Raw genomic sequence first — 27,673 nt, 5'->3', positions numbered from 1 at the left:
CTTTTTTTTCCTACTCGATTTGGATCTTCTAAAAATGGTAATACCATACCTGTAAATTTGTGTTTTTCCTATATTTTATACATTTTTTATCATTTCAAATTGTGTATGCCATATAATAACTTCTATGGGAATTTTTTTGTTTGTTTTTAAGTATTTTTTTGGGTGAAACCGATCTCGTTTTACCCATTTCGGCTCTAATCCAGATCGTCTCGCTCACTGATAGCAGACAAAAACATCATCATCAATTGCTAATGTTGTCATATTTTAGCACATGCGCATCAATTTTTCTTATGTCAACATTATTATTTAGTCTTTAATGAAATTTAAAAAAAAATCTTAAAACCTAATTCCCCCAAAAAACTGCTCAGACCTGATTTTTAATCTCGTGATTGGATCTGAAGCATACCTAAATGTAGCCGTTAGCTTATTCACTGCAACTGACAGCCTTAGACATAAAATCTATCTAAACTGAGAAAGCTGGCATTAATTAATCATGTCCCACTGCCATTGATGGCGATAATCGTAAGTCAGTGTCAAACTCAAAGCAGCCGTTAAACTAAATTCCTCGTGTTCGTATTTGTAGCAAATGAAAAATTGAACAACCCAACCATTACCAGACCGATTCTTGTTTGGCTTCTTGATTTGTTGAAGGTTTCTGATGAAGGCGATGATCATACATTTCGTTTTGTCATTTTAGCAGTTCTCGATACATTCAATTAGCGCAGACTGTCGTACGCAGACTTTGGTAATTATGGAAGACAAATTTGCCATCATTTCATTGATGTTATTCACAAACAACAACAATTGCAGTTTTTTCCAGATCATTAAACTGTCAATGCATTTTTTCTTTCTTCGACCGCTTTCCATCCCAATCCATTTACCCTCCCGAAAAAAAATAAATAAAAAATCCCATTTTGTTCTTCCCTTCACTGGTCATTATCGCGCAAACGTGGAGACAAAGCTTGGCACATATTTAATACCTTATATCGTAAAGTGTTGGTGTTTACATGCCGTGAGTCATTATGCTCACTCATTCTGGCATATTACATTTTCCCCAGTGGGCTTTTAACACAGATAATCTCCCTTTGTTTTTTTTCCGGCCTTCTCCACTCCCGCAGAAGTTTTCAGCCAGGTTTGGTAATCTCCGTCATGTAAAGACGGAGAAAATGTTCCTTCCGCTAACATCTCCATGCCAAGATGTTTTTTTTTAGGAAAGCTAATCTTCTGATTTGAAACGAGACCAAAAACAAACCAACTAAAAAAAAAACGACTTCTAATCCTTTACTTTCTGTTTTTTTTTAAATCCAAGAGTGTTCTAGAAAGAAAGAAAGATGGAGCTATTTCACGCCTCGCCGCTCGCAACGTTTTTTTTATGAACCACAACGCCATCGATGTCCCCTTGTGTGGGATTTATAAAAGCCCGTTTGCAGTAGTCAGACACCTTTTAGAAGGACAAAGGTACTTTTCATAATTAGGCCAGTGAGTGAGTATGTGTGGTTGGTTGGCCGCCTTCTCCTGCTCGAGTGGCAGTAATTTAACGAGAGCAGAGAGATAAGACGTGGCATCTCCTGGAGAAGGTGCAATTTCCTTAGCTGTCTTTTCTGTTATTCATTTGACAATTGCCAAACATCGGCGCCACACAGGATCTAATTTGCTCCTTCACGAGGTCTCACGTGTGGCATGATTTTAATGATAGTGAGTGCCGAACTTCTAATGCATTCTATCACAAAAAAGGGAAACTAAATAGGATTTCTTAGTTTGAGTTTGATTTATTTAATCCTTCGCCGGTCCCACCTGTTTGTTTAGAACCAAAAGACAATTTAAAAAAATATTTTTGGAAAAATGGGTTCTTAACAAATAAAAAAAATAGTTTACACACTTAGAGAAGCCACTTCTGGTCACCATGAAAAAAATCAACTCTCTACGTTGCACGGTTTGGACAAACGTAGCGAGAGAATCTTAACATACCCACACACACACACTCACACACCCATAAATCATGCTTTATAATTATTATAGAAAAAGGACAGCACATATAATGAACATATTCCTATTCATGTTAATGAACACACGTAAATATGTAAGATTGTAGCCGAGGGGCCAGGTGTTAAGATGATTGGCCAAGAGGTTCAGTGCGGGAGGTCACGTATACTAATTGGTATTGAGTTCCAGAGAAGGTGCTTTGGCTGAATGCACTCTTTTTGAAGAGAATTACACAGTCACCTCTAGAGCCAGCCATTGTTGATGTGTTGGATTTTTTTGGGGACCAAATCTTGCAGTGGATGAGGAGCTTTGTGGTGGAAGATTTTGCAAACTAAGGTGGAATCTGCGTATTTAACAATATTGTCCAAGTTCAGCCGTTTTTTAAAATAGCTGACATTGGTGGTGTGTGTTTAGTTTTCTGTGCAATACTTTGAAAACTTGCCTATAAACACTTTCAATTGGTTTTAGTGTTGTCTTGCTGGTTGATAAACAACTTGTTAGGCAGTAATTAAAAATGTGATATGATCATTGTATCAAAATACAGTTTTGCTGACTTAGGAGGGTGATTGTTTCTAATGAACCTAAAATTGGACAAATTGAATTTAATTCTATTGAGTGTTTTTTTCAGTCGTGATTCCTTAGTGAGTTTTGTCGAAATTTCCAAGGCTCTCTAAAATAACAAAAGGTGGCGTTTTTTTGTGAAGTTTTTTTCAATAACCCTGGTGTGGATAATGTTGACATCCAACATTATCAAGTGGAGAAACATTTTTGTTTTGTTATTGTTGCATCAAATAGGAGACAAGTGGGCAAATAATTATGTATTTCGAAAGCCTTCTTGAAAGGTTTTGTACTTAACGGAGGAACGAGTGGTTTCCCTTTCAAGCAAAAAAAGTGTCATGGACACTGAAATCACATAAAAAATGAAAAATGAATAAAATTCCTTGCCAAGAGCTTTAATGTGAGGTCAGCGTGCAATTCTATTGGAAATAAAATTAGAGAATTGGACAGCCCTCAAGCTTATTTAAGGTATGTTGAAGACACATTTTTTTGTTCTTCTCAGAATAAGTGGTGATAAACCAAAAATGGATTCTTGGCAGTGTGTCAAGGATAAAACGCAATATTTAAGTCGGGTTTTATTACAGCCTTAATTTTCTGTATGACTCACGGTCATTGTCATTGGGAAACTTTGACATTGGGATTTTTCCTTGTAATTAATATTAATTATAACCAAAACAAAGTGATCCATGGGGCCATATTTTACGTATTACTGTTTAAAATTATGCTCAGCATGCTTGGAGAACGTTTTTTTTACAGATTTTATACATAAGTTGCTAATGTTATAATATTATTGTATTCATTATAACTGAATTCAATTATAAATGGATAATATTTTTAAATGACGGCCCGGTGGACGAGTGGTTAGCCTTACAGTTGTGGGGTGAAGGGTTCGATCCCAGGTCGGTGCTTACAGTATGAAGTTTGCATGTTTTCCCCAGGCTTGTGTGGGTTTTCCCTGGGTACTCTAGCATTTTTCTTATCTTTCTGGAGTGTTTCAAAACTGGGACAATTGGCCAAAAAGAAAAAAAATGGTGACTTTGTCCCTCAGTGAGGCTTGTTTTTTTGTAACCAGCCTACTTTTTAAACATGTTTCATAGAAACCACTCACACTTTTATTTGAAGCTTCCAGTTTGTATTTTTCGCTACAAGGTCTTCGCTCTTAATGCCTAAACCTGAATGGGTTTAATTACTATTTAAACTCTTTGTTAGTATGTTTTCCAGTGACCTAATCAATAGATTGAATTGAAGCTAATCTATTTGGAGATTTTCCCAAGAGGTTGCATGTAAAAGCTGTCTGAATAATAATAAAACACTTTTTTTTGTTCAGGTGAGTCAACATTTGCCTTTAAAGTCAATAGTTACTAAACATCACAGACAAAAATGAGTGTAATTTGGCTTGTAGTTGACGAATTACCCGGCCTGAAAGGCGGCTATTGATAAATTGCACATCCATCAGTCGAGCTAGAGGCTAGCGAGAGACAGCTAATCAACAGAGGATGCTCAAGAAAGCTTAAGACTCATCATGAGTAGTCTAAAGTGGGAGAACGTTACACGTCGCCATTTTTTAAATGACAATGCCAGAAAAACACACGCAGGTATAAGTCTATTTCATAATTTTTTAATCGGATACCTATTTCAGCTTACTTCACTTATCGGTGTAGTTTGCAGTGGCCCAGAAAAATGAATGAAAAAGTCGAAATCATTCAAACTGGCGTTACCGGGTTGACTCGTGTTTAGTTTTTTTTTACCTAGGTCTACATTGTCTTCTGTGTCTTGTGTCTGTCTTGCTACTGCAACCAAGAAATTTCCCGAATATGGGATGAAATAAAGTTCTAACCTAACCTAAAAAAAATACTAAAAAATTCCAATAATAACGAGAACATGGAAATAAAGAATCTTACAAAATATTTATGTTCCACTTTACTTTGGCAGGTACCCCAGTGACCCGAGTGACTGCCACCGACGCCGACGACCCCGTATACGGCAACAGCGCCAAGCTGGTCTACAGCATCCTAGAGGGGCAGCCCTACTTTTCGGTGGAACCAAACTCAGGTGATCTATTAACCTGCATGCTGAGATGATTGTACGTCAAATTGCCGCTAGGTATGAGCCTGAGCGTGAATGATTGTCCTTCGAGTTCTGATTATACAAACTTTCAAATATGATGTGAATCGGTCTTCCAAACTAGCAAAATTTACTAAAAAATCCAAAATTATTCAGGCTGAAACGATAACAGAAAAGGCCAGCTAAAGTAATCATTCAGATTCTCTTCATCTAACCAATATTTAGGCACAAAGCCATGAATGTAAATTCCAAAACACCTTCCCCGTCTATCACTTTGGCTATAAGCTAATATCTTAACAGGCTAGATCCGAATTTGTAGTTTAGTAGATTCCAAGGAAAAAATACTCGATGATTGTCCTTCGATTTCTGATTATACAAACGTTCAAATATGATGTGAATCGGTCTACCCAACTAGCAAAATTTACTAAAACGTCCAAATTTATTCGAGCTGAAATGATAACAGAAACGGCCAACTAAAGTAATCATTCTGATTCTCTTCATGTAGCCAATATTTAGGCACAAAGCTCTTTCCAAAAATGTAAATTCCAAAACACCTTACCCCGTCTATCCAGTAAAAAAAAATGCAAATTCAAAAGAAACACTTTGGCTATAAGCTAATATCTTAACAGGCCAAATCAGAATTTGTAGTTTAGTAGATTCCAAGGAAGAAACACTCGATGGTAGACCGTCAAGTAGCAATTGCATAGCCAACCACGGGGGTCCCTGTTTGAACATAACTCCATGCATCAGTAATGGTAGAGAAAAGCATGTTTGATCTCCTTTAGTGTTATCGTTTTGAAATAGTGACTTTTCAACTGTAGTGAAGGGCAGTTTTTCTTCGGGGGAATTCATTTTCCGCTTTTACCATCGACCTTACTGGGTCGTCTGTGTTGATGGGTTTACATATTCTCATTTGATTTGCAGAAACAGAAGACTCCGAAAATATTTCGAATCATGGTGGTAGTGGTAGTAGTAGGGGTATTGTGTTCTATTTCCACTAGATGGAGCTGTAGTAGCAGTAATAGTAGTGGTTAGGAATTGTGTTATACATTACTGAGTGGTTAGCGCATCGGCCTCACAGTTCTGGGGTCCTGGGTTACAATCCAGGTCGGACCACCTGTGTGGAGTTTGCATATTCTTCCCGGGCATGCGTGGGTTTTGTCCGGGTACTCTGGTTTCCTCCCACATTCCAAAAACATGCATGGTAGGCTAGTTGGCCAATCTAAATTACCCCTAGGTATGAGTGTGAGCGTGAATGGTTGTTTATCTCCTCGTGCCCTGCGATTGGCTGGCCACCAATTCAGGGTGTGCCCCGCCTCGTGCCTGAAGTCAGCTGGGATAGGCTCCGGCACCCTTAGTGAATGAATGATTGAATGGAGCTGTGCTAAATGGAATTTCACACAATGATTCATTAATGTTAATCCATATTTAGGGCACATTTTTGAAAAAAAAAAGTCTTTTAGTTGCGCTTTATAGTGCGGAAAATACGGTACAAGCCTCCTTAAATGCAAACGGGGCAAAGGCCAAAGTTTGGACACCACTAGCCAAAGTACAACGAGAAGTATTTGTATTTCTAAGCATTCCACAAAGTATAACGGTCTCCCTACCTTTAAATGCTAACTCGCTTGGCTAAGAAAAGGTTCCTTTCTGTGCACTTCCCCATTGTTTAGCCTCGATCTGATCCCTGAAAGGTGGCTCATTAAGTTTAATGGCCGCTTTTAATAATCCCAATCGCCAATCCTTTTCACCGCTTCCAAGTTGACACGATGTCGAACAAAACGGCGCGTGAATGAACGCCGCCACACCCACAGCCGACAACAATGAGTGCGAGATAGGCTTCACCAAGAGGTGGAGGAAAGATAACATCTTATTGGATTATTTCAATGGGGCAGGAACTCTTTTGCTATTCCGATATTGTCACATTTCATTAGTTGCTGATACCCAGATAAACCGGCTTACAACGTATGCTGAGGTCGTGCGTAAGGATTTAATGTTTAATTTTATATTTTGCGTGAGAGCGCTAAGTGGTTTTGCAGTCCTCTTGCAATCGCCATTGAAAACATGTTATAATTTAAAGGTAACATGCAATATGTCTATCACAACAGGTATAATACGTCTTGAGGACCCGTGAACTAGCAGAAAAACAAATAAGAAATGTATTATTTTGTTTTGTCGCTTCCGTTTTAGCCAAATTATAGGGACTTCAAACAGTGAATTAAATCAAATACACCCTAAAAATAAGTAAAAACTGTAAAATTGACAGTGTTAAATTGCCGAGCTGTTCGATGAGAGTAAAGCATGATTTCAATATTGAACGACCATTTCAAAAGACCTCTTGAAATATATTTTATAGTGCAAAATTAATTTAAAAAATGGCTGCAAAAAATCACACTCTGAAAGACAATAACTGAGAATTAATTGTATTGGTTTTAAGTATTGAATTGAATTCAATGCTTTTATTGTCTTTATACAAGTATAATGAGATTTAAAGCTTCACCAGGAAGTGCACATATAACAACAACAAACACACAGACAAATAAATAATCAATACATTAACAATAAATGATAAATAATAATCAATAACTAAGTAATAAATAAGTAGAGAAGTGTACAAATAAAAACAACAAACTAACAGATAAATAATGAATACATTTTTTTATTTTTTTGTGTCTGTATTCTCACCTTCTTGCTACTATGACAATTAAATTTCAATACGGGATGAATAAAGTTATCTAATCTAATTAATAATAAAAAATAATCATTTTTTTCTGTCTGTATTCTCACCCTCTTGCATGACAATGAAATTTCCCGAAAACGGTATGAATAAAGTTATCTAATCTAATCTAAATAATAATAAAAATAATCAATATTTTTTTTTCTGTGTCTGTATTCTCACCCTCTTGCTACTATGACAATGAAATTTCCCGAATACGGGATGAATAAAGATATCTAATCTAAATGATAATAAAAAATAATCAATAAATAAGTAATATATAAATACATATTTAACATAATATATAATTGGTAGTCAGCATAGATTGTAGGAATTTTCCTTCGTCGAACACAAGCCTATTTGTCTGTTGTTCAATATTAATTTGTTCAATATTTATTTGAATAATTTGGAACAAATTGCCTCAAAAAATAAACTTCCATAATTCTTGTTTGCCCTTTTCAAAGAGTCTTCTTTGAGTAAACTCTCCGTCAAATTTACTCTAAAATCCGAAAACGATAATTAGCTCGAATAAAGCAGCGCAAATGGAAAATATGATCACAGCGGCACACGCGATTGTCAACCATCTAATGACCATCGCCGCCGACTAGACGAGGACAAAAGACGGAGGACCCTGATATCAATTGGACACATCAGCTCTTTTCTCCGCCGTCGTTTGGGCGGGATTTAGCCAGGTCAAGCGATCATCTGTGATATATTGCGTGCTTGGACAATACGCCGCATCACAGGACTTATTAAATCCAGATAATTGCAGGATTCGCAAGCAGGAGCCTATCTGGCGACTGGCCGTCCCTAATGCAATGTTGTCGCATTGTTATGAATTCATACTGATGGCGGCAGTAACGATAATGGCGTGCTCGTCCATGTTCTGTTCATCAGCGAGAAAAGACTACAGCACCGCCATTAAATGATTTTCAACACATTTCGAGCTGTAACTATCTGTTATATACATAATCGAAGAATTAGTTGGAATTAATCGAGTCGTTGGATGACAAATATTGAATGGGTGTGCAGAATAATTTTAATGTTTATGATTGCAATGATATTTATTTTGACCATTGGCAACTAGATCGCGCTAGCCGCTCGCTACTAACGATGGTTTAGTCTTAATCGCGAAGCAAAATGATAATAGACACAATAATATATCCTCTATGATAAAAATCGACATTTCTAGAACTCTGATTGGTTTTTAAGAATTCTGGAACAAGAAAAAAGTTTAGCTAAGTAACATATCGGAAAACAATTTAAGTATTGATTTGACGATCGTAGCTACTTACGACAACATAAAAACTTTGTCCTAACAAGTAAACTAATTAAAAATCAATATAAATTATAATAATCCTCTTTTTATATCATTTTTGCATTACATTTCGTATCGCTAGTTTTCCTTGCTCTGCACATTCATGATCTTTAAAGGAATTTCAAAATGTGGCCAATTATGTGATGCACATTTTTACCACTAGACGGCAGTGTAACTTCGCAAAGCATAAAGTACAAATTTTCAAAACAAACCATTACAAGGCAACTCTAAATTAAACAATCTAAGTACCAAACATGAATTTCAACTATACGTAATATATATATATATATATATATATATATATATATATATATATATATATATATATATATATATATATATATATATATATATATATATATATATATATATATATATATATATATATAAACTTTGCATACTCTAAACCACGTGTCAAAGTGGTGGCCCGGGGGCCAAATCTGGCCCGCCGTATCATTTTGTGTGGCCCGGGAAAGTAAATCATGAGTGCCGACTTTCTGTTTTAGGATCAAATTAAAATGAAGAGTATAGATGTATATTTAATTTCCTGATTTTCCCCCTTTTAAATCAATAAATGTAATTTTTAAATCCATTTTTAGTTAAAAAATTATTTTGTAATATCTAAAAATATATTTAAAAAGTTAAAATAACCATTGTTTTAGAGCTATAAAAAACTGAATATTCAGGGTTTTTAATCCAGTTCTTTTAATCCATTTATTAAAAAAAATAGAAATATTATTTCTAAACACTTGAACTGCCAACTTGTTTATTGGGTCCCTAAAAATAATTCTTTTTGTTACTACGTAAAGATGTTTTCAACTCTAAAACATGTCACAGCCCGACGAAGGCTCATACTTGCAATTTTTAGATTACCTGTTAATATATATCTGTCCATAAGCGACCGGTTTACATGAATTGCATTAATAATTGATGAGACGGAAATCGGTAAACAACCCGGAGAAAAGCAAAAAAAGCGGCACGATGGGAATATTTATGCGCATAATTATCCAGAACACTGGGTCTAACTAACGAAGTCGGGGTAGAACCAGCCTCGCGCGTCCCACCGTTGCCATCTCACGGCGCCATCTTTCAAAAAAAGATCGTCCGCGATACCGCTAAAGATTAGCATTCCGTGCTAGTGTCCCATCCAGATGGCTCGTTCACGTACGGCAGATGTTATAATGAATGTTAATGAAAAATAAAAACGGTAAGCGATGATTAAGGAGTGTTTGACACTTAGAAATGAAGCGCTGCGGATGAATAAATCAATAAATAAACATTGCGGCCCACTTTATCAGTCGGCTAGGTGGGTGTGTAGGGGGGGGGGGGATCAACTATGGAAATGAGTGTTTGTCTATCCTGCCATTTTGAGTGATTAGGAATTAATTTGAATAATTAACCAAGATCAACTCCAGAGATGAGAAGCCAGCAATGGTGAAAATGTGTTTGTCTTATTTTGGGTTTTGTTTTGTTGCCTGTTACCACAGCTGGCCTACCGTCCAATCAGATGCCTACTGCACATACACACATACACACACACCGGGGATACTAAACTTTCCTCGGGCTGAACGAGGAGTTAAGGATAGTTTGGAATATTTGAGCTGGTATAGAAGGAATATAATGGCTTCTAATGTAATATTTATGGAATATTCAAGGCTGACCCGTATATGTTTTGTGTCCTTCAGATATTTTACTGGTGCTTCCCATGTCCAGTAGATGGTGCACCTCATATTTAATGTCTATGGGATTTTGGGTGTATGTGTGTGAGAGAGATGTCATGTTTTTAGGTTGATTTATTCAAACATATACACAACAAATGTTAATATGGCAATGCTATTTACGGTATTGATTTTTATTGTTTGTGCTCTAGCTCAGTGTTTTGCAACCTTGTTTGAGTTGCGGCACACTTTTTGTATTGTAAAAATCTCAAGGGACACCACTAGCTGGAAATCTTCAAATTTAAAACTATGTCGTCTATATTAATAAGAGTTATTGACATCAAAATTTTAGGTATAAACCTACAAAATGATTCCAAAATGTAATTTTCACACTGACCTAATGTCACCAAAAGTTGATGTCTTCCGGTTCGAGTGATGCAAAAATAATGTAATGTGTTTAATCACATCATTTTATGACTTTTCTCCAAATATGACATAAATCTCCTAATATAATGCAAAAAAAACTGTTCACGCAGACTTTACGTCGCCAAAATTAATGCTCTAGAAACCAAACAACTTAATTTTATGACTTTTGTCCAAATATGACTTAAATCTCCTAATATTATGCAAAAAAAATCTGTTCACGCAGACTTTACATCGCCAAAATTGATGCCCTAGAAACCAAACAACTTCTGATTCACATTAAAGAAAAATAAGCAACAAAATGACTGTTTCACAATGTGTCATAATCTATAATTTAACATTCCTTAGCATGCCTTTTCCAACCGATAAGATCGTGTGCGGTCGATTGGTCGCCGGTCTTTTGATCGCGGTCTTTTGGTCGCCTGTTGTCGCGGTCGGGGCGACCAAAAGACCGGCGACCAAAAGACTGGCGACCAAAAGACCGGCGACCAAAAGATCGGCGACCAAAAGACCGGCGACCAATCGACCATGTACCGATAAGATCGATAAACGTAGCCTGAATTTTTTTCTCTCAGTTTTTTGGAACTTTGGTTGTCTGAGACCTGCTCAACATTTATAAAGACTGACCTCTTCTTTCCTTAGCGGGGGGTTAAACTTACCTGATTGTTGCAAAAGTAATGTCCTCGGATGGTAAGACCTATAAATTGGACAAACGTGATTCAATCTAACCTTCGCTTGTGACATCTAAAAAGAAAATCTGCCCCCTGTGGAAGACCAATCTATAGACAGTTTTTAGTGTTGAAAATAAAAGCCTTAATGTTGTTGTTTTTTTTTGTTAAGGGGGCCCAAAAAGCCTCAATTTCGTATTCATTTGATGAGCCTGCGGGTATCTGTTTCTTTAGTGGATTATCCAGAGATGCTGCCGTTGAGCCCCTTTTTATATTCCACGCTTGTGGCAGAGTCAATAAAGTCCATTCCGCATACAGTATCCCAGATTATACACAACAGACAGCATCATTTGGACTCAATCCGAATACAAATGACGGAAGACTGCGCAAAACAAGTGGCTGCGTTTTATTTATGAGGGAAAAAAATACACGATACACCTGCAGGGAATTCTTCACCTCTATGTTTTGCTAAAAGTCGTTGTTCTGAAATAATGTGCGTCAACAAATTGTCAAGTAAGGTTGGAGTGAAGGTTATAGCATTGTGCAATCTGACATTTATAGTTAGGTATAAAACTGTTTTTTTTAAACAATCCAGCTTCCATTATTGACGTTATTTTGGACAGGAAGACTTTGACATGCATTTGGTTACTTGTTTGAAAAATGTGGTCCTTTTTAAAGTAACAGAATATTTAATATGTATAAAACGTATGCAGAATAAAGGGAACATTTCCAGCGCTAATATAAATAAAGGTCAAGAAAATCACAATCAAGAGAGCTCTATTTTTATATACTGGATTACCAGAGGTATTTTGCATAAATAAATCTCCAGTACAGGTTGTACTTTTTATATTTACACAAGTGAGATAAACATTTCGGAACAAAGAAAGCATAAAAGTCAAGAAAACCATAATCAAGACAGCTCAATTCATCACAATGGATTTTTATTAACCAAATATTCGAACATGATTTGTTCACAATCGTTATTTGTGCTCCAAAACAGATTTAAGAAAAAAAACACTCATCACTTATTTATATAACTTTAATATTGGATAGCTTCTTTCAAATTGGGAAACAACATACAGTGGTACCTCGAGATACGAGCTTAATTTGTTCCGGGACTGAGCTCGTATGTCGATTTACTCATAACTCAAATGAATGTTTCCCATAGAAATGAACTAAAAACAAATTAATTCATTCCAACCCTCTGAAAAAAAAACACCAAAACAGGATATTGGATTGGAAAAAACATATATTTGTTCTAATTCGCCATCTATTAATAAAGTAACAAATAACTAGTGGTTTAATAGTACTAAAATTAGACAGATTTTATGGAGGGGAGAGTTAGACTTTTTGCTCGGCAAACACGCTCGTAACATAACATAAACAAATTTAAATGAACTTGGATTACGATGCAGACACACTCATAAACAAGTTTAATCGAACCTAACACTAAACTTAATTCTAATTTTGTTTGACATTTTAATACCTTTCTTCTCCCGGGTTGGCTCTTTTAGCCCCGCCTCCACACTGACTTTCAGTCAATATCGAGGGTTGTTTGAGTCGGGCCACTCGTATGTCGAGGTACCACTGTATTTGACGGCGATAATTTTCCTTCTTTAACCAACTTCCAAAGTATCGGATCGGGATTCAAACTCACGTGACTTGCATGAGCAAAAATATTTTCTCCCGAATATGTATATTTTAGCACTGTGTATGTATAAATCGATGAGTAAAGGTTCAAATGTTATGTTTATTTACATTGGCATTGATTTTCTTTTTTAAAAAATTCTACCCTGCAGCCACCATCAAAATCGCTCTTCACGGGATGGACCGCGAGATGCGAGAAGAGTACCTGGTGGTCATCCAGGCCAAAGACATGGGTGGTCACATGGGCGGCTTGTCGGGGACCACCACTGTCACCGTCACGCTCACCGATATCAACGACAACCCGCCCAAGTTTTCAAAAAGTGAGCTTCGGCAAAATTAAAGAACATTTCAGCTCGTAATTGCTTCTAACTTGTGTTTTTTTTTTGCATTTTAAAAGATTTGTACGAGTTTGTGATCCCGGAAAATCTGCCGATCGGGCAGATGGGAGGCAAAGTGAAGGCGAATGATCGGGACGTGGGCGAAAATGCCCGATCCACGTACAACATCATTGAAGGAGACGAGCAAGGCGTGTTCGAGATTGTCACTGATTTGCAGACCCAAGAAGGGATTCTGCGACTTAAAAAGGTAAGATTTGGCCCACTGTCATTATGAAACTGACTTCAAACCTATTTATTTTGTATTGTAGTAAAGTCTTTAAAAACAAACCATAAAAAATAGATGGCATTTCCCATCCTCGTTCAATGCGGTCTACTATATGGAAGTTTTTCTTGTCTAAAGATGACCATTTTCTCATATATATGACACTTATATTAAGATTTTGACATAGAAAAGGGGCGCACAAACCTCTTATAATGAAAAAAAAGTTTTATGGCTACCTTACATGTGATTTTTTTCTTCATTTTGATCGTTTTAAAATCAATGTGAACATATGCCAACCAAAACCAGTTGGACTTAGCAATATACAATTCACTAGCAATGTTTATTATTAGATACCTGCAAAGTCATGCTTAAAACAAACACATTTTTTTCATATTCTTATTTTTTCTTCCACTTTTTTTTGTGAGCAGCGCATTTTATGACTCATCCTGAAACACCAAGTACTTAATAACCTATTTGTGGATAGCCAAAACCCACGAGTAACTGTCACCGAGGTAGATAATTGCCTTAAATTCCAGTCAATTCCAAAATAACAAAAGAAACCGTTTTCTGTCAGAGATTCTAAGTAAATGGACCATCATTCCTCATTTCCACATAATAATTCCTTTGAATCATAAAATCATACCAACACAATATTTTGGATGGATTAGGTTCGTGTACAAGAATAGCAATTAGATTAGCTCGTCTGCTAACAATAGAGGATCGTTTCGGGAAAAAAATAAATAAAGAAAGGAATAGGTACATTCACTAATGGATGATTTTGAAAATAATAATAATAATAATGAAAATGAATTGAAAAAAATATTTTTTTTTATTTGTACCTATAATGTAGCTATTCACATTTATATATTTTTATATCATACAATTTTATATTTTTACCTATATATATATATATATATATATATATATATATATATATATATATATATATATATATATATATATATATATATATAACATCCAATTCCTGAAATCCTTTTTAAAAGATATGACTGCATATTTCCAAAAATATGAAAAAGCAACTGAGAACTGGCCCCTGCTTTTCATTGCATGCTTTAAAACATATCTAAAACACCTCGTTCTGAATCTCCGACACATTCTTGATTTTGTTAAATTTACATTTGCAAGTCTCCACATTTTCTAATCATGCCACGTGACCTGTTGGCAAGCTTTTCCATCCAGGCGACAGTTTCAAGGATGTTTGCAAATGCAGATAATTTTCTATCGAGTGATTGCAGCCTATTTGAAAATGTTCCTCATTCCCATTGCTGTTATCAAATCTTATTTCAATGTCTACAGAAAATATTAACTGGACCTGTTATTATATAAAGTTTCATTTTCATATGATTTTCGTCGGTTGTCTCTAGGCAGACTGTGAACAAGTCGCTAGGGCATCAGGTTCACAGTTCTGGGGTCGCGGGTTCAAAGCCAGGTTGGATCTAACTGTGTCGAGTTTCTCTGGGTTTCCACCCTCATCCCCAAAACATGCAAAATTGCCCCTAGGTATGATTGGTTGTCCGTCCCCTTGTGGCCGTCAATTGGTGGTTCGGAATTTGATTGAATGAATGGTCGTCTCCAGTCCCAAGATTTTTCATTTTAAAAGTTTGACAATCATATCAAAAATTCATTGTGCAAAAAGCCTGTTAAAGGATGTTGGCAGTTTTATTTATTTAATTTGTTGTGACGCAAATTGACAATTTACTCTACAGTATTTATTTATTATTCATTGTCATTATTGAAGGGAATACAAAAGCAAACAACCCTCGATAGGTTGCATCTGAAGATCAGGGTGGAGGCGGAGCCAACGCGGGAGAAGAACGGTATCAAAATCAAAAACAAAATTAGAAATAAGTTTAGTGTAAGGTTAGATTAAACTTATTTTCATCGTAATCCAAGTTCATTTAAATGTGTTTATGTTACGAGCACATTGCCATGCAAAAAGTCTCTCGCTCCCTTCCGCGAAATCCGTCTAATTTTAGTTGTATTAAACTCATAATCGTACTATTAAACCACTAGTTATTTGTTACTTTGTTAATAGATGGCAAATTAGAACAAATAAAAATGTTTTCCCATTCCAATATCCTGTTTTAGGTGTTTTAGGGTTGGAAAAAATTAATTAGTTTTTAGTTCATTCCTATGGGAAACGTTCGTTCGAGTTACGAGAAAATTGACATACGAGCTAAGTCCCGGAACACATTAAGCTCGTATCTCAAGATACCACTGTACAGATCCAAGTTACAAAATCCCCCCAAATGTAATTACGTTTCCTGTAAAAGATAAGAAAGTGGTGTGCAGTTTACTTATAATACGAAATAATCAACGTATAAATCACTGCATTGCTTACGAAAAATCGTGTGCTGTCGAAATTTGGAGCTTTTCTTTAGCCTAATAATTACTAGGGCATTAAGTATGACTAAATAGTAATTCACAGTTTGTATTTAGGGAATTTGAGCAACAATTTAAATGGTAATTATCAATAACCTTCCGGGCGACCAAAAGACCAACGACCAATCGACCGTGTACCCGAAAAATCAAGTTAATGACAAAACCAGCATTCAATTTAATTCAACAACATATTTCTCCCCGTTTGCAAACCGCAAGACAAAAGTAAGCAAAACAGGTCAACAAAAACACAACCCAAACGAGCAACTGCGAACTATAATTTCCTTTCACCTGACACTAATCTGCACTCTCGTACGGTTATTCCATCCCGGCATATCCGTGTCTCTCTTAGCACCTTTCGCTCATGTGACTATCCCATCTTGAATGCTTTTGCACGGTGAATAAAAGTCATCAAAAGCTTACCTCTCCATTTCCATATAATCTCTCCGACCATCCATGCGCAGCCGAACACGGCCTCGTTTCCCATTGCTAACCTTTGAATTAAAGTGTTATCCACCGGGTGGGGGTCTCCGTCTCTCTCGCCGCAAACGGATCAGAGCGAAAGAAAAGGCGGAGGATGAAAGTGTTCCAAATAGCTCCTCAAACCGTGGAGGAACGAAGATCCCCCTACGGAGGGAATAGCCTGGGTCCAACAGTTTGGACCTCCTTGCAAATTGGAGATGAGATGCTGCGTCTTTGGCCCCAAAAAGTTATAAAATAAACAAAGAATACTATTTTTTTTTAAAAACCGTTTGGGCCAGGATTGCTCTCTACAACATAACCCGGACAAGATGTCTTGACTTCTCTTTGGGGAGTTTTTTTTTTTTCTTTCCCGTAGCCTACGCAGAGCTCTTGTTATTATTGATTTTGTGTTAGCCGGGCAGAGCACACGGGCGCTAATAATGTGATGTCAGCGAGAGTGTAAATAAAAAGATTCACAGATTAATTCCTCAACTTGACAAGGGCTCATTTTCTAAAAAGGAACATAACTACATCTGACACGTCTAAATGTAAATCAATTGCGGTCTGGCTCTGATGGAACAAGAACCGATGTTTTATTTAAAGTACAACCTCAAGGTTATATAGATGTTTTTTTACTCATATGGTGTTAAAAAGTGTGAACAGTTGATTGCAGACAGGTGCTGCTTGTTTCATAAGACACGTCTTTCTGGTTGAACTTTGTGAAATACCGTATTTTCTCGCGTATAAGTCCTATTTGTAAACAAGGGTACGGCTTATATGTGCATAAATTAGACTTGACATGCACGAAACTGCAAGGTGACAAAGACAAAACGCCATAAACCAAGAAAATGTGGCCGGTACGGTCATTTATTTTAAAATAGAAAAAAGTTAAACAGATAGATTTCTCTTAAGATTTTTCCTTTCAAAGTAACAGATTTGTACTCCCTATTAAAACCATGATTAATTATGAAGGTGCAAATTGTGAATCAGGGGGCGGCTTATATGCGAGAAATTGTAAAATTCAATGATTTTAAAGCAATTTTAAGGGTATGGCTTATACGCAGAGGCAGCTAACATGCGAGAAAGTACAGTAAAACTAATCTGAACTGAAAACCTGACAAGCTAGAAAGCGACTTATGAATCAGAGGGCATCTTATAAGAGGGAAATTGTAAAATTCAACAATTTTAAGGGTGCGGTTTATACGTGGAGGTGGCTTATATTCAAGAAACTATGGTAGTTTTGACACCCCTTGCTGGTTTTTGATTAAAAAACTTTGTTTAGATCAAGGGTCTCCAAACAATGCTGTTTAACCAACGAGGTTTCTGCTAAAACAAACTGCACCTGAGTCCAATTGAGCAATTACACCTGCAAGATGCCAGATTGGTGAAAAATGAAGTTACCGTCTTGTTTGGTTGGAATAGTTTGGAGACTCCTGCGAGGGATCGACAACAAATTGTTTTTTGACAGCTCTATTTATCCAAACAAAACAAGGGAACTTGGTAGCAGTGGCAATAATAACAACAAAAAATCAGTTGTACAAGGTGACACAAAAAACAAACGGGAACTTTTTAACGATCCAATAAAACCAAGAGTTATGGAACCTACATATTTAGTTCCTTGTAAATAAAACCAACAACAAATGTCATCTAATAAACACTCATGGAATTTGCAATTGTGTCAAATGACGTCTATCCGAGTCTTCTGCCAAAAAAACATTTTTAAAATGAATATGCTGTTGACATTCCACATTGACGGCGTCAACATCTCAGCTGAGATGCTGTAAATTTTATCCCAAATTAATTATAGTTACAAAAACACCCGCATATTTAGCCACTCAATGTTGCCATCACCAAAATCCAGTGTTTTTCAGGTCACTCTGTATCAGTTTACATTATTTGATGTATTGTCATAATCCCTTTCAGTCCCTTAAACCGTTAAAATGAGAATTAAAGAGAATAGCATAGCAGAAAACTGCGAGAAATAACATATGTTGAGTAAATATCTTTTTTTTCCTTGTAGGTATTAGATTTTGAAAGCAGGAGGTCGTACACGCTCAAAGTAGAGGCCGCAAACGTGGAGTCCGACCTCGGTGGCAGCGTAGGAGGACCCTTCAAGGACACGGCAACGGTAAAGATCGTGGTGGAGGATGCCGACGAGCCACCCGTGTTCGCCAAGACCTTCTACACGCTGGAGGTCAACGAAAATGCACCCGTCAACACCGTCATTGGTACCGTCGCTGCCAGGGACCCGGATTCCAGTGGGAGTCAAGTCAGGTAAGCCTAATGGAGTCTAAGTGGAGTAAATGGAAATTTAAAGTGGCTATTTCACCACGAAAAAGTGGTGGAAGAGTGGTTGGCGTGTCGGCCTCGCAGTTCTAGGGTCCTGGGTTTGATCCCAGGTGGGTCCTCACTGTGAGGAGTTTGCGTGTTCTTCCCAGGGTTGCTTGGGTTTTCCCTGGGTACTCCAGTTTCCTCCCACATCCCAAAAACATGCATGGAAGACTGGTGGAACACTTCCCCATGGTCTGATTGGTTTTCCTTTGTCTCGTTCTACCCTGCGATTGGCTGGCCACCGATTCAGGGTCCCCGTAGTCAGCTGGGATAGGCTTCAGCACCCTCCGAGACCCTTCATTCATATGAATGAATATTGAAGCTAATTGAAGACTCTAAATTGCGCCTAGCTATGATTGGTTGTCCTTTGTCTCCTTGTGCCCTGCGATTGGCTGGCCACCGATTCAGCCTGTTGCCCGTAGTTGGCTTGGATAGTCCCACTTTCCAAAAACATGCATGCTAAGCCAATTCATCACTCTAAATTTGATTGGTTAGACTTTGTCTCCTTGTGCCCTGTGATTGACTGGCCACTGATTCAGGTTTTCACCAGCCTGGTGGCTGTAGTTAGCTGGGATTGGCTCTAGCGACCCTTGTGAGGATAAACGGTTCAGAAAATGAATGAATTACGGAAGCGTCTGCTCGTAAATTAGGAAACAATCAATAAAAGCAAGTCAGAATTTGGTATCGTTTGACTATAATGACAATAGAAGCATTCGATGCAATCTTAAGGATGACTCGTTTCCAAAAACGCATGAAATTGTAGAAAAAAATGGAGATTGTGAGGTAAAACTGCCTCAACTTATCCCCACATGACAACGATAAGTTCACCTTGATGATAGGTTTTATAAGCAATGCCTCCAACCCCTTTTCATTGGTCCTGGTATTCCAAGAATTCCCCTGATGACTTTTTCCCAGGGATGGAAAGTCATCAAGTTGTATGCACTATTATTGTGTGGCGGTGGGCTGACTTTCATAGATTGGCTGTTAAAAAAAATGAGAGCGAGAGAGAAAAACGCCATTGGACTTTTTCTTGTTCTGCATGCATGGTGGCATCCTCATGTTTATTGATGAGATCGTCGGGAATGGAGGTTGCAGGATGTTTTTCCCTTGGTGGGAAAAAAAAATGCATGTAATGGCATCCTTTGGACCTGCCTGCCCTATTTTGGTGCCAGAGAAACATTTAACCAGTTTAGTGATTTTGCAATTTACAAATCTGAGCTCATATAACCATGCACAGAAACCCATTACTATTGGGTTTCCTTAATTTAACGTTCATATCCTCTGCAAAGGCTAGTGTGAATTATTCAAGGAACCAGCTGAATGCAACATTATTATTTTAGAAATCATCCTCATGGGTCACTTTTAATAAGAATCTAAAAGCTCTGTGCTTGGCATATCTCATGGGTAAATGCCAAAAAGTGGCAAAAATCCCAGAACATTCCGGAAACAGACAACCATTTTTTAATCACAGTCACGCCGCCATCGATGCCACGCAGGTGAAAGAACCATTGCACCATAAGGTGGTGTCATTTTTTTTCACGGATATAGCGAGGGAGGATGTGAAAGTGGTAATAGTAGTAGTAGAAGCAGTAGTAGTAATAGTAGTCGTAGGAGTAGTAGTAGTCATAGGAGTAGTAGTAGTTGTAGGAGTAGTAGTAGTCGTAGTAGAGGTAGTAGCAGTAGAAGCAATAGTAGTAGTAGAAGCAGTAGTAGTAGAAGCAATACAAGTAGTAGAAGTATATAGTAGTAGTAGTAGTAGCAGCAGCACTAGTAGTAGTAGAAGCAATAGTAGTAGTAGAAATATATAGTAGTAGTAGTAGCAGCACTAGTAGTAGTAGAAGCAGTAGTAGTAGAAGCAATACAAGTAGTAGAAGTATATAGTAGTAGTAGTAGTAGCAGCAGCACTAGTAGTAGTAGAAGCAATAGTAGTAGTAGAAATATATAGTAGTAGTAGTAGCAGCACTAGTAGTAGTAGAAGCAATTGTAGAAGTATATAGTAGTTGTAGTAGTTGCCGTAGTAGTTGTAGTAGTTGTTGTTGTAGTAGTTGTCGTAGTAGTAGTTGTCATAGTAGTAGTAGTCGTAGTAGTAGTTGTCATAGTAGTAGTAATAGTTGTAGTAGTAGTTGTCATAGTAGTAGCAGTAGTTGTCATAGTAGTAGTTGTTGTAGTAGTAGTTGTCGTAGTAGTAGTAGTTGTCGTCGTAGTAGTAGTTGTCATAGCAGTAGTAGTTGTCGTAGTGGTAGAAGTTGTCGTAGTAGTAGTTTTTGTAGTAGTAGTTGTCATATTACTAGTAGTTGATTTTGTTGTTGTAGGAGCAGCAGTAGTAGTAGTGTTAGTTGTAGTAGTAGTGGTAGTTGTAGTAGTGGTGGTATTAGTAGTTGTAGTAGTACTGGTGGTATTAGTAGTAGTAGTAGTAGTAGTAGTAGTAGTAGTAGTAGTAGTAGTAGTAGTAGTAGTAGTACTGGTGGCGGTACCAGTAGTTGTAGTGGTTGTAGTAGTAGTAGATGGAAGCCATTTTCTGTGGGCCAAGCAAAAAAGAGCTAAAACCACACAATAATCCCCCCACTCATTCATAGGTGTCCCCATCACATAAAAACATGAAAAATGCATCGCTGTCCTTTTGTTCAACCCAATACTTTTATGGTGAATGAGCTTATTGTTATGCTCTTAATAAATAGTTTCGCTACCAGAGCACATACGATAGATAGGGTGGGGGCAATCAGGTCAGCCATGGGTGCTACATTCTGGCGCCCCCAAAACGTTTGACAATATTACTTCTGTCAGCAACTGATACTTTAATCCACGTCTTTTCATAAAAAAGTAGCTCACATTGCTCGAAAGTCTCCTCGCTTGTGCACGCGCATGTAATATTAAGCGGCATAAACAGGCAAGCCCCTGTGGGCATTAGGAAGTAAACTAAAGGCACGCCTTAGCTTTTGTAGGAAGTGACTTTTACATAATTCTGTTAAGTCTCTCTTAAATGCCAGATTATCCAAGTGGGCTTTTTATTTGGTGACGCATTGTGAGCCTGTACTCTGAGATCACATTGTCAAATGGCGGAAGGCCGCATTAGAAAGCAGTCAGCATATTTTACACTTGGTAAAACCACCAAATGCATTTGGAATATGGAAGGTGAGACAGTTTCTACGCGGGTTGTTTTGTTTCAATATTGCCTATAAATTAATCAACAGTATTTATAACAGGGGTGTCCAAAAATGTTTGTCAGAGGGCTATTTTCAAATAAATCTAAGGATAATAGAACAAAAACAGATAAAAATATCACTTTAAAGATGTGAGATTGACCAACCTAAGAGCAATCAATGTAAATTGAATTTAAGAATCTTATGGGAGCCATTTAATGATATTTTTATCATTTCCTGGCCGTTAGCACATCGGCCTCACCGTTCTGAGATCGAGGGTTCAATTCCAGGTCCAGACCTTCTTGTGTGGAGTTTGCCTGTTCTTTCTAGCTTTTCTCTGAGGTCAAAACACGACTTTTGTCTATAATAATGATAAAGATATCATATGGCAGGTTTTTTTTGTGAAGCCCCACATTTTCATGCATCAGCCTTAAACACTATCTTTTTTTTTTTTAAATACAGTAGTACCTCGAGATACGAGCTTCATTCGTTCCGGGTCTGAGCTCGTATGTCAATATTCTCATAACTCGAACGAACGTTTCCCATTGAAATGAACTAAAAACAATTTAATTTGTTCCAACCCTCTGAAAAAACACCATAAAAATGATATTGGATTGGAAAAAAAATGTTTTATTTCTTCTAATTCGCCATCTATTAACAAAGAAACAAATAACTAGTGGTTTAATATTACTAAAATGTGTTTAATAGTACTAAAATTATATGGATTTCACAGGGGGGGGAGAGTGACGGACAGCGGGGGGACTTTTTGCATGGCAACACGCTCGTAAGATTACATAAACAGAACTTGGATTACGATGAAGACACACTCAAAAATAAGTTTAATCTAAGTTTACACTAAACTTAATTCTAATTTTGTTTTAAATTTTGATACCTTTCTTCTCCCGGGTTGGCTCTATTGGCCCCGCCTCCACCCTGACTTTCGGATGCAACCCATCGCGGGTTGTTTGCTTTTGTCTTCCCTTCAAAATATTCCCAAAATGATGCACACAAATGTCCTCACAATAGGATAACGCACGACCACTTGCAAACGAGATGTAATATATACTCCTCTTGTATTAGCGATCACACCGTCATTCACGCTGAGTGACAGGAAAAAAAAAACACTGAAAAATATGCAACGCTCCGCCCAGTGCTCGTAGATATCTGTTATACACAAAAGAGATGCGGCAAAAAAGACAGTGTGCTAAAACTAAAATCATAAACAGCCTCTCATGTCTTGGCCACCTGGCTTTCTCGTATCTCGAAAATTGTCCCGTATCTAGAGATAATTATTTGCTCGAATTTTTACTCGTATCTCAAATTGCTCATATGTCGGGGTGCTCGTATGTTGAGGTACCACTGTAATACTATACAGTTGCCATGCAGATTAGCTTGATGCAATCGCATTGAATTCATGTATGGAGCGCTATCGTTGTGTAGCTCCCCCAAGATCTCAGTTGTTCTCACTCGCTAACAAAAGACTGTTGCCTCTGTGGTATTATGTCGCTCGCAATCATAAGTACTCGGTGTTCCAATTAATGTCGAGCGAAGCCACAAAGCACTGAATTGTTTGAAGGCTTATAATATTATAATAATCAGCGGCGACAATCGCGGGAATGAGGTTCCGCCCCCTCCCAAAAAATAGATGTGCAACAATTGCATTGTTGTTTTGGTCTCCAGGCTTCTCATATTCTTTCATATTCTGTTGACTTGAATAATTGTGTGTTGTTTATCAAAATGACATTTTTGAATATTAGAAAATGGGAGCGTAAACAAAATCACATCCTTCGCAAGATGTAATCAAACGTGCTTTTTTTTGTTGCCCTAAATATGAAAGTTGATTTATTTATTATTGTATTGTGGAGCTGGTAGATAATTTTCAGGGACAAATATGAACGCAGAGTACTTAAAAAATTCAAAGGACTTATTCCTAACATAATGAACATGAAAATGTTAATAAAGAAATGAACCCATTAGGAATAAATTTGGTTACATTTAAGAGTTTAAAGGTGCTATTAAATGGTAATCCGATCAAAACAATAAACATGACTGCAATTTCTTCTGTCTTGCTACTGCAACCAATAAATCTAATCTAATCTAGTAATGTAATTGTACATGAAAGAAATGTGAATTATGAATTCTAATCTAAACTAGTCTATTCTATTCTAGTCTATTCTAGTCTATTCTAGTCTATTCCAGTCTATTCCAGTCTATTCCAGTCTATTCCAGTCTATTCCAGTCTATTCCAGTCTATTGTAGTCTAGTCTATTGTAGTCTATTGTAGTCTATTGTAGTCTATTTTAGTCTATTGTAGTCTATTCTGGTCTATTGTAGTCTATTCTGGTCTATTCTAGTCGATTCTAGTCTATTCTAGTCTATTCTAGTCTAGTATATTCTATTCTAGCCTATTCTAGTCTATTCTAGCCTATTCTAGCCAATTCTAGCCGATTCTAGTCGATTCTAGTCTAGTCTATACTAGACTATTCTAGCCTATTCTAGTCTATTCTAGCCTATTCTAGTTGATTCTAGTCGAGTCTAGTCGATTCTAGTCGATTCTAGTCTATTCTATTCTAGTTTATTCTAGTCTAGTCTACTCTAGCCAATTCTAGCCGATTCTAGCCGAATCTAGCCAATACTCTAGCCTATTCTAGCCGATTCTAGTCGATTCTAGTCTGTTCTAGTCTATACTAGCCTATTCTAGCCTATTCTAGCCGATTCTAGTCGATTCTAGTCTAGTCTATTCTAGTCTATTCTAGCCTATTCTAGCCTATTCTAGCCTATTCTAGTCTATTCTAGCCGATTATAGTCGATTCTAGTCGATTCTAGTCTAGTCTATTCTAGTCTATTCTAGTCTAATCTAATAATGTAATTGTACATGAAAAAAATATGAATTTGGCACTGTAGGATTCTTAACGTTTCCCAATGTTGTAATAATGTGTAGAATAAATAGTATTCGATTTCAAGAGTCATGTGGAAAGACTCGACTTCATTATAACTTCTAATTTTTTTGCGGCTCCAGACATGTTTGTTCTTTTCGCCCAATATGGCACTTTCAACATTTTGGGTAGCTGAGCCCTGGTCTAAAAGAATAGTCTAATTTTTTTGCTTCAAATGTCACCTTGACAAAATTTCTTTCCGGATGTCATTGGATGTCATTCCATCGATCATTCTTGAATGATGCGGGGATGAGCAGCCCGCATATTTCCTCCCCCTTGAACTCCCTAGAGAAGCTTTCAGTGTTGTACCACCCGGGCAAGAAGCCACTCAGGGTACACACACACACACACACACCCTCATCCTGGCTTTTAATGCACTCCACGAAAACCACTCCTCCCGGTTACAGCCATGCTTGCTCACCGCCGTTATTTCTAACTGAGGGATCACAAAAAAGACGCAACGTGACATCCCACCGGTTTCCCGGTTTCCGGTGGGGAGCCGTGACTGCGCTCCATTCGCAAATTTGGCGGGTGTGACAAGCTTTGAAAAGATTTTATTTGACTTCAGAAAAGCCACGGTATTTATTTAAGAGTGTGAGCTGACGTGTCGCCGGTGGGACTCCAACTGAGCAAAGTTATTACGCGGCCAATATCTTTGTGTGATATTTGAATTACGAGCTGCTACATGAAAAGTGACTTAATAACCAATGGGGACAACTTGATGTTGTTGACGTTAGCAGAAACTAAAATATGGGGGTAAAAAAAATGAATAATTCCCTCTGTAGACACTTGTTTCGCATCCGCCAAATGTATTTCAGTCAGGAAACGTGTGTGTCTACTCTGAACACATTATTTAGTACTGCGTGGGTTTTCTCCGGGTACTCCGGTTTCCTCACATATCCTAAAAACATGTAGCGTAGGCTGGTTGAACACTTTGGGTGTCTTTTGTCCTCTTGGCCCCTGCGATTGGCTGGTCACCGATTCAGGGTGTCCCCCGCTTGGTGCCTGAATTTGACCTGGGATAGGCTCCAGCACCCCCCGCATTTCTTGTGAGCATAAGCGGTAGATAAAATGAATACATTTCCTCATTGTGTGTCCCTCAGGTTGAATCCTAAATTGCCCTTAGCTATGATTGGCTGTCCTTAGTCTCCTTGTTCCCTGCCATTGGCTGCTCACCAACTCAGGGTGTCCAACACCTGGTGCCCAAAGTCAGCTGGAATAGGCTCCAGCACCCCCTGTAACCCTTGTGAGGATAAACAGGACATAAAATGAATTTTGTGTCCAACAGGCTGGTCTTTTTTAAAATTTAAATTAACATTTTGCTGATTTTCATTGAAAATAATATTTTCCATACAAAATAAGGTTGTGAACAAATTTTGTTTAAATACCACGTGCTATTTTCCTTAAGATGTTTCCCTTCAAAGTAACAGATTTTTACTCGCTATTAAAACCATGAATATGAAGGTGCATCAGGGGGCGGCTTATACGAGAGAAATTGTAAAATTCAACGATTTTAAGGCATTTTTAAGGGTGCAGCTTATACAAGGTGGCGGCTTATACGAGAGAAATTGTAAAATTCAACAATTTTAAGGCATTTTTAAGGGTGCGGCTTATACGCGGAAGCAGATTATACGAGATAAATTTTAAAATTCAACGATTTTAAGGCATTTTTAGGGGCGGCTTGTACGCGGAGGCGGCTTATACGAGATAAATTGTAAAGTTCAACAATTTTAAGGCATTTTTAAGGGTGCAGTTTAGACGCGGAGGCGGCTTATACGAGAGAAATAGTAAAATTCAACGATTTTAAGGCATTTTAAGGGTGCGGCTTATACGCGGACGCGGCTTATATGTGAGAAACTACGGTAGTTTGGACAACCCTTGCTTGTTTTGGATTTTTTTTTAAATCCCTCAATTTTCCAATGCAAACAATTTACTGATTGACGGTACAAAACTGATTGACGGCTGACCTGTTAGGGATTTTTGACCCGGAGATCTCCACGGCAACAAGAAGTGAAATGAAAGCAACAACGGCTTCTGTCATGACGAGGGATCGCTAAGACTGAGGTCACTCGTTTCTGCCGTTAAACTTTCTCGGATCACATCATCACATTCTGGGAAAAAATGGCAAAGTGGGATAGCATTTTTTTTATTTGCTTTTAATTCTTTGTCTCAGCGAGCTGCCAGTTTGAGTGACAGGTGGCAGAACATTTCAGGCTGGGTGTCTCGTCGCTCGGGCGTGAGGCTGTCAAGAAACCGGAGAAGAGATTCCGTTGCTACTGCCGCGCTCCCAAGTGGTTTGCCGCCGTCGGCCTGTCTTGAAAAAAGTGCTCTTGCAGGGGGGCCGACGAAGGGGAAAAGAGGACAAGGGGGGGTACAGTTTCTTGGGAGGTCCTAGTGGACATTTCCACCTGCCTGCCGTCTTGAGGAGTTTACACGGTTTTGGCTAAAAATAGATTTAAACAACGAAAAAATGGAAATGTCACGACTCGCTATGTCTCTTTAACAATCGGAATCTGGGGCACTGATATGGTTTTATTTTTTTTCTCTCTTTTCACGCTTGACTAAAAAAATCATAGTTTGGGTTTGGAAGTTGAGTTTTTTTGCAAAAATATGGTTTCGGCATTGTATTGTAATTTTCGTAGTATTGGTTGCGTATTTTTATTGTGATTCAGAAATGTATCAAGGAAGGAAAAATAGCACATATAAATGTATTTTTTTGCGAGGTATACAACATTTTTATTATGTATTTTCGTAAAGGCATTAAGGGGAGTT

General features: G+C 37.6%; 1 protein-coding gene across 1 annotated transcript in view; it reads left to right on the top strand.

Moving 5' to 3' along the window:
- cdh8 (cadherin 8) overlaps positions 1-27,673 on the top strand; it is a 137,058-nt gene that overhangs the window by 90,230 nt on the left and 19,155 nt on the right. Inside the window, exons 4-7 of the mRNA XM_077587305.1 lie at positions 4,474-4,593; positions 13,185-13,352; positions 13,430-13,617; positions 18,515-18,768. Of these exons, the coding sequence (XP_077443431.1) occupies positions 4,474-4,593; positions 13,185-13,352; positions 13,430-13,617; positions 18,515-18,768 (730 nt within the window). The remainder of the gene's footprint in view (positions 1-4,473; positions 4,594-13,184; positions 13,353-13,429; positions 13,618-18,514; positions 18,769-27,673) is intronic.

Source organism: Stigmatopora argus, chromosome 2, assembly GCF_051989625.1.
Source record: "Stigmatopora argus isolate UIUO_Sarg chromosome 2, RoL_Sarg_1.0, whole genome shotgun sequence".
Taxonomy (NCBI): Eukaryota; Metazoa; Chordata; class Actinopteri; order Syngnathiformes; family Syngnathidae; genus Stigmatopora; species Stigmatopora argus.
The sequence above is the reverse complement of the archived record's forward strand: the minus strand, read 5'-3'. Positions and strand labels throughout refer to the sequence as shown.